The sequence below is a fragment of the Tachysurus vachellii genome, chromosome 9 (genome assembly GCF_030014155.1).
Source record: "Tachysurus vachellii isolate PV-2020 chromosome 9, HZAU_Pvac_v1, whole genome shotgun sequence".
NCBI lineage: Eukaryota > Metazoa > Chordata > Actinopteri > Siluriformes > Bagridae > Tachysurus > Tachysurus vachellii.
This window is the reverse complement of record NC_083468.1, coordinates 21,691,070-21,698,746: the sequence shown is the minus strand read 5'-3', so window position 1 is coordinate 21,698,746 and position 7,677 is coordinate 21,691,070. Positions and strand designations below refer to the sequence as shown.

The 7,677-nt window shown below is 42.0% G+C and overlaps 1 protein-coding gene across 3 annotated transcripts; it reads right to left on the bottom strand.

Moving 5' to 3' along the window:
- Window positions 1-71: 71 nt before the first annotated feature.
- prrt4a (proline rich transmembrane protein 4a) lies at window positions 72-7,140 on the bottom strand. 3 transcript variants are annotated; one of them, XM_060878663.1, is made up of 4 exons: window positions 7,023-7,140; window positions 5,155-5,737; window positions 3,971-4,114; window positions 72-3,194 (listed from the first exon to the last, which is right to left on the bottom strand). In XM_060878663.1, exons 2-4 carry the CDS (start codon window positions 5,648-5,650, stop codon window positions 1,303-1,305), a joined length of 2,532 nt encoding a protein of 843 aa, XP_060734646.1. In that variant the 5' UTR covers window positions 5,651-5,737; window positions 7,023-7,140; the 3' UTR covers window positions 72-1,302. The 3 variants fall into 3 exon arrangements, with proteins under 3 accessions (XP_060734646.1, XP_060734648.1, XP_060734647.1); XM_060878665.1 differs by having other exon boundaries at window positions 5,173-5,737; XM_060878664.1 differs by lacking the exon at window positions 7,023-7,140 and adding an exon at window positions 6,391-6,469.
- Between the last annotated feature and the right edge of the window lie 537 nt (window positions 7,141-7,677).

The window sequence follows — 7,677 nt, the reverse complement described above, 5'->3', positions numbered from 1 at the left end:
CATTTAGTGTGTGGATTTATTTCTATACTGTATATGCTATGCTTTGTGTAATAGCCTCACAGAATGGGAGGGATTGTGATGACTTGATGGTTTCGAATCTAAATGGATCATGGGATCAACAGGTTCAAGTAAATATTGTTACAGAAATGTACACATTCAACCATCTTTTCATGGTTCTCACATTATTTATTTGTTTATTTATTCATTCATCCATTAATTCATTATAAAGTAGAGGCATGGTGCTAACAGCCAAGTTTCCCATTTTAATAAACTTTCATAGTTACCTATAAAAACACAGATTTATAATTGAAGTTCTGACTTGTGCTTCTAAATCCAGTACAAAAATTAAAAGAATGAAGGCTAAAGTGAAGAAGGTAAAATCTTTTAAATATTTTGTGTTAGGGGAGGAAATAAATAATAATAATAATAATAAAATACAACTATTTCCCCCATACATGCATCGACTGGTGTTGCTATATTAGTATTACAAACTTTTATCAACTTAATCATTTTTGTCATCTTAGTCTTCCCTTGAAAACCTCTGGTAAATATTCTAAGTAAAGCCACACCTAAGCACACTCCATTCTCTGTGACGCCTTATCCGGTTATAAAGTGCTAAACGTAGACATATTGCTGCTGGAGAAAAAGCCCTTCCTTTCTTGATTTATTACATTTTGCCTCGAAAGCTAAATGTTGCCAACATATATACTGTATATACAAATTTATTCTTTCCTCTGTTTATAGTATATTTTATTAGGAATGTTGTATATCAATTGTATTACCAAAACAAATTAATTGCCCAAACCGTGATGGTGCCTTTAAACTGAAAATATTTACATGTGCAACTCAATAGGAAGGTATACTGTACATTGCTGGAGCGAAATTCATACATCCATCAAAATCAACTCGATGCTTTCTCTGTATTGAATCATAAATTGCTTGACAAATCACTTCCAGAATAATGTTATTGGAGAACTGAAAAAGGCACAGAAGCACTGATTTTGTGAATATGGGTTTGAAACCCTCCCAATTCCCAATATTTTATGGTGCCATAAAACTGTTAAATGACCAGTCAGTACTAAATCAGGTTTTATATTTTAAAATACTCCTTTCTCTTAAAGGTATGCAGAAAAACCACCGCAGTGGCATTTTTTAAAAGAGTCTGCAAACCTTTTAGCTTTTATAAACTGCAGTAAATAAGTGTTCCATCTCCAACAGAATCCCTTTTGAAAGTTTAGGTTTCATGCACTTGGGCTATAGATGATCTCCACTCTTAGAGCTGCTTAACTCAGTTGTGATAACCTACAGTTCGATGGTGTCACTGCAGACACTCAGTGAGTCTATTTGTCTGCAGACGTTGATGAATTCAGCTTGCACGGCCAGTTCATCAGCTTGTGTGCGGATGTGTTGATCATACAAACGCTCTCTGGAAGAAATAGAGCCCAGAGCCCTGTATTGCTTCTGAGAGTAGCGCCCAGGGCCAAAGCCAGTATAAAAAGATGCCTGACCTCCATGACTTCTAGTTCCCCCGCGTAAGGAGTTGAAGTTGGAGGCCTTCCATGCTGCACTGCTCCGTAGTACAGGTGGCGATGGTGCAGAAGGCAAATCCACATCCCCACATGATGCAGTGCGGTAGAGTGATGGTTCTGCAGGTATTCCTCTGCATGGCTGGCCATCTGGAGGCCCCCGGGTGCTGAGGGACAGCCTGGAGGAGCTGAACAGGCTGCGATGGAATAGAGCCTCACTGTTTAAAGCCTCATCAATGCTTCGCCGCAAATCAATAGGAGATGGAGGCCTTAGATCTACTGTAGAATCACAATACAGGCTGAGGAAGGAAGGCGGAGAGACCAATAGTCCATTTTTTGGAGGTTGTGCAGGGGCAGGTTGAGGGCTATTGGGATAGTTAAGCTCCAAGCCTTCTGGTTCTCCAAGAGGCAGCTCTGCTAGGGTATAAAGTGGCACACTCTCACTCTCATGGCGTGATATGCTTTCATGCAGAGTCTCTCCAGTCTTCTTGGACCAACCACTTGACAGTATTTGGGGTTTGGTGATCACTGTATTCCTAGCGGATGACCTGTTGAACCATGAGTTCCAGTGACTTAGTTTGGGACGAGCTACTCCACAGCAGAGTAGAGGGTGTGTGAGGATGAGTGCTAGAGTGAGACAGACACATGCCTCACATGCTCTGCAGCATAGCTGAAAGACCCACCAAGACCAGGGCATGAGCCCCATCCTGCCACCGGTCAGTCCCAGTGCATGCAGGATGGCATAGAGCCTGAGTCCTGCACATGCCAGGAGGAAAATTGCTGAGACCAGTCCCATTCCAGCTGCCCGCTCCCACACTCCTGCCTCACTGAGGGGGCACTGACTGGCCTGGCATGCCAGGCGATCAGGGGAATTCTCCCTCAGCCTGTAGATGTGCTTGGCTTCAACACGGGCACAGCAGTAGAGCAGCAGGTATGAAGTGGAGAGGAGACAAGAAAGAAGCAGGAAGGCTGCAGGGGGCAGCAGAGAAACAACAGGGAGGGAAGGAAAGATCCATAATATTCCAACTGTGCCCAGAACTGTGGCCATGTGAAGCAGCATGAGCATAGCTAACAAGCAAATACACCGCCGCAGTGCATTCTGAGAGAGTAGCTGAGGAGAAAGCAGCACAAGAAGCATGCCAAATGCTCCGGTTAAACATGGGTAGCCGGCCTCATGTAGGAACCGTGCCCAGGCCACAGGGAGGCGTTCCTTTTGACCATAGGGGTCATAGATGAGCCAGAAAGCCCGACTTGAACCAATAAGCAGCTGCAGGAGATGCAAGAGGGTGAAGTTGGCACAGCCGGATGGCTGGCACAGAGGGAGGCACAATAAACTTAGCGCAGACAATACAGCCACCAGAGAGAACACACAACCCAGTCCGTATACCTGCAGCTCCCATGCCAGGCCCCACGTTGCCATTGCAGCATTCCAGTCTGAAAATAATGGCACCAGAAGAGGTGGGGTCATTATTATAGAAGGAGATGGTGTTACATTCTCATGGGGGGGCATTGGGGAAGCAGGATTCAGGGCCCTGGTGAGGTTGTCAGGGAGACCAAGGCTCCAGAGAGGGTTGGAGGAGTTGCAGACCCCCATGGTGTCAATATTGCAGTCAGGCAGGGATGAGGATTCAGTTAAGTCTTCATTCCAGTCATCTCGTGAAAGCAAGCCTGAAAATATAGAAATTATATAATTATAAACGTTTTCACATCTGACCTCACTAGGAACTGTTTACAAAACATATTTATACATGAGTATTGTACTCAAACTGTGTGTACAAAATTGAACGCTGTAGTTAGACATAGCAAAATCAATCCACCAGTTATAAATCATGTTGAGCATCCCATTATAGAACCCCTCCTCAAAAGAAAAAAAGGTAATTTATATATAGAAAAAAGTAGATTGTCCCAAGGCAACTGTCAGCATCATGATGAAAACAGTCCCTTAAGCTGAAAGACATAAAGCATCAGCTGTGGTAATTAGCTGGCCTATTTTACAGTGAGAGATGTGGAAGTAGGGCTGAAATAACTAGGTCATGCAGTCTAACACACAGTGCAGATTACGAGTCGTTGACCTTGGCGCTGCTCTCATTCATGTAACTATTTAAAAACCAGGAAGTGACACATTTCAAGCAGTTACCTGTATTTCTATGATATTTAATAAAGGAATACCAACTGACCAAAAACTAGCTTCTTCCTAATTCATTGGTTTTGCCTTGTAAAATGGGGGTTGATGTGGAAAAACGTACACAATCAAAGTGTAATAAATAATGTATATATTGATTATTTCTTATCGATTCATCAGTATGTTCTGCATCAAATGCATTAATGGATGCTTAGAAGCCAAAAAGTATGAATCAGCATTATTCCTTAAGCTAAGGATGGACTGTATAGTGTGTATCAGCTGTTCAGGCATCTGTGTAATCAGAGTGAGTGCTAAGAATTACCTGGAATTAAAGCGTGTGCTGTCAGTCCTGGAGTCGGTCTAGATGTCTTTGAATCCAGACTGTTGTTTTTCTTATACTGACCTTCATACATTTTCTCCAATCCAGGAGTTGTCTGACTGGACGTAGAGTCTAATTTCAAACTCTCTGTATAAAGGCAGCAATAGATTATTGATCTCCACTTAATCAACTGGACACATCAGAATTCTTTTGACATTTTTAAGCACTGACCAATACTAAAAATATCTTCATTTATTTTCTACCACTTATCCGAACTATCTCGGGTCACTGGTCATTGGGCATCAAGGCAGGATACACCCTGGACGGAGTGCCAACCCATCGCAGGGCACACACACACACTCATTCACTCATGCAATCACACACTACGGACAATTTTCCAGAGATGCCAATCAACCTACCATGCATGTCTTTGGACCGGGGGAGGAAAACGGAGTACCTGGAGGAAACCCCCGAGGCACGGGGAGAACATGCAAACTCCACACACACAAGGCGGAGGAGGGAATCGAACCCCCGACCCTGGAGGTGTGAGGCGAACGTGCTAACCACTAAGCCACCGTGCCCCCCTCAGATGAAATATAATACATGAAAAAATCCTGAACCAAATTGTTCACAAACATCATCAAATCATTATTAAAATCAAGTAATTATTAAATCGGGACAATAAAAGTCTATCTATCAATAACAATCTATAAATAAGACCTTGTTGACTTCAGCTATCTATTAATCCTAAATGTTTACTGAAATGAAATGGAAAATAAAATGAGTGGAGAGAGAAGCATGTCTTCTGGCATCTATCATGGGCTTCCCCCTCCTCCCCCCACTTGCTGAGACGGATGTCCCTTGTGCGCCTCTGGAATACTGATTGAACACTGCGGTGTATAAGAGTATAACATGCTATGCTACTACAGAGTACTGACAGCGGTCTGAAGACTGTAGAATCAGATCAGGCAAATCAAAAAATTGCCTTTTATTAAAAGATGGTTTGAAATTATGAGCCATTTCTCATATTTCAGGCTTAGGGGCAGCTATTTAGGCTGATTAGAAAGTTCCAGCGCCACATTGCTAACACTCTACAGTGCCAAAGCAAGCTCCTTATTGTGCTTGCATTATTTACTCTCTGAATTGTATTAAAAGCATCTGCTAAACAAATAAATATAAATGTTTACCTCTTAAGGAATTTGTACCAAGGTTAGGTGGCCTCCTGGTGAGCTCCTCAGCCGTTCTTCTGTCAACCTGTAGAGTTGTCAGTAGGTTTGTTTGCTTCTGTTTCATTTCAGTGTCATGTGATCTTTGAGCATTAGCTTTGGACTGCCTGAATTCCCAGGCATCACTTAGCCTCACGTCAGTTCTCCTTTGATCTGGAGATGTTGTATATCCCGAAGCTTTGAATTCCTTGCTCTTGACCTGGGAGGCTGGATTTGAAGATGTTGCAAATAAGTTGAATAGAGATGGAAGGCCAGTGGCTATTGGTGGAGTAGTGGTGTCCATATTGTCTCTTGATGTCTGGCTGCTCCACAGTAAGCTGCCAGCAGGGTGAACTTCTTTGTGCTCTTTAACAGGGCTTGTCTGTGTTCGTCCATCTTCAGTCAGGTATGCAGCCTGTAGGCTGCTGATCAAAGTAAGACTGAGAATGATTGTTACTCCTGCACTGCGAGGGATCATGTTTGCAACCCTCTTGAAAAAATCACAGCTCACACTGTGTCCTGATGTACTCCATCTCAGGTCTCCAATACTTCTTTGGCAATAAACCTGAAACGAGTGATAAGTTTAAAAAAAAAAAAAAAAAGTCACTGAGAAAATAATGCAAAAACTTTTGACCCAAAACTCTAATAATGGAAGGCGAAGGGCAATTGTTTGGGCAAATATGTGAATAATTTAAACCCTAAATAAATACATGTGGCAAATAATTAGTCATTACACCTGCATTGCTCTAGTGCACAAGAACCCAACCCTGGTCTTGGAGTACCCACCACTCCTACAAATATTAATCTTTTCCTTTCTCTAACACACTTACTTTAAATTAAGACGAGCTGTTTATCAACTGATTCGTTGAATAAGCAGAGAAAATACTGAAAGATGTAGGACAAGGGCCTTCAAGAACCAAGGCTCAGAAAATAAAACTTAGATTTTGTTGCCATGTCTGTCACAACCCAAGGAAAAAAATTATAATACTGAATTTGTAATTAGAAGTCACACATTTTACGCATTTATTGATTGAATTCAACAACTACCCTTAGATTAAATTATAAATAATATTTAAAATATTGTGTAAAAAGCTTTCATTTCTTTTCGACAGTCAGAAAAATACCTGTTGAAATTATTAATGATTGCTATTGCTTAACACTACAGATGCATAACATAGAGATTAGGTTAAAAAATAATGCTTTATTCCTTTAATTTACTCTTCACGTAGCTGTCTGCTCTGGTCGGTTTATCTTCTGGTCAGTTTATTTTCCTCTTGGCATTATTCTCCTCTTCTCGCAGCTTGCCCCAGTTTGCAGAACTGTTCTGTCCTAATGGAGCTGTCTTCGAGAGCTCTAAATCACTGGATCAGGGCTGAAGTTCCAACCCCAATCCTGTCAATCCTCATCAATCTTTCCCTATAAACATTCATTAGTCATGTGAATTGGGCTTTCCACTCCATCCCAATCAGGATTACTGATTGATCCATATAAATAGATGCACATAAAAGCAAAGCTACAGTACCTGATTTCTATGGAAATAAAATGTGAATATTAAAAATTAAATAGCAGCCCTAGTATCTGAGTGTAGAAGGTCTGCATTAAGTCATCTGCAGTAGAAGCCTCAGTTTGTCCTTGTCCCTTTCAAGTCCTCTTGCCCCATTTTCTGCTCATCTTCTCTTCTCTGAATACAGCCTCCTTCTCTGGATGATGTATGGCTATGCCTATCTGGTCCACATGACCAAGCACTGGACTGATTTCTCGGCAGCTGCATTCCGTGATGTATGTTCTCAAGCCCATCAGCAATTAAAGACACATGCACATAAGGTGAAAGTTAAAGGAAAGGGGCTCACCCCAGGAAGGATGGAGACGAAAACAGGAGTAATCCCTTAGCCGCTGCTGAAAAGCTGTCTCCGTCTCTGTCGGTTCCTGCGCATGTGTGTGAGTTTTAGTGCACTCGCTCCTGCTCTGCTCCCCACACACACTCATACACACCCCATCCCTGCTTCAGTTTCTCTCTCAGAAGCACACTGTCTGACACACCCCCTATCTGACTGCACTTCCCCCAACGCTCTTACAATGTATGTGTCTGATCTCCCTCCAATTGTGTTGATCCGAGCTCTTCTGTCCATCTCTCTTTGCCAAGACTGGATTAGCTCTGCTAGGTGTTTGACTTCCTCTTGTCTCACTTCGCTGAACAAACTGCAAAATAGGAAGTCGAAACCTCTCTCCAGGCAAAAGATCACATTCACAAGAGAATACTTTTTAGTTTTTCATTTATTTTTTTTTTTTATGTTTCATTTCAGTTTGTCAGTTTTAATAAACAGTACTGAAAGCAACTCCTTATAAGTGAGATCCATGGGTTAAAAAAGATTTTGTGGGTCACAGAGTGGCCTCACAGGTTTAAGGTCCCTGAGTCGAACCTATGTTAGGGTTATTGTCTGTGCAAAGTTTTCTATGTTCTCCTGAAGTCCTTGGGTTTCCTCTGTGTTCTCCGGTTTCCTTCCA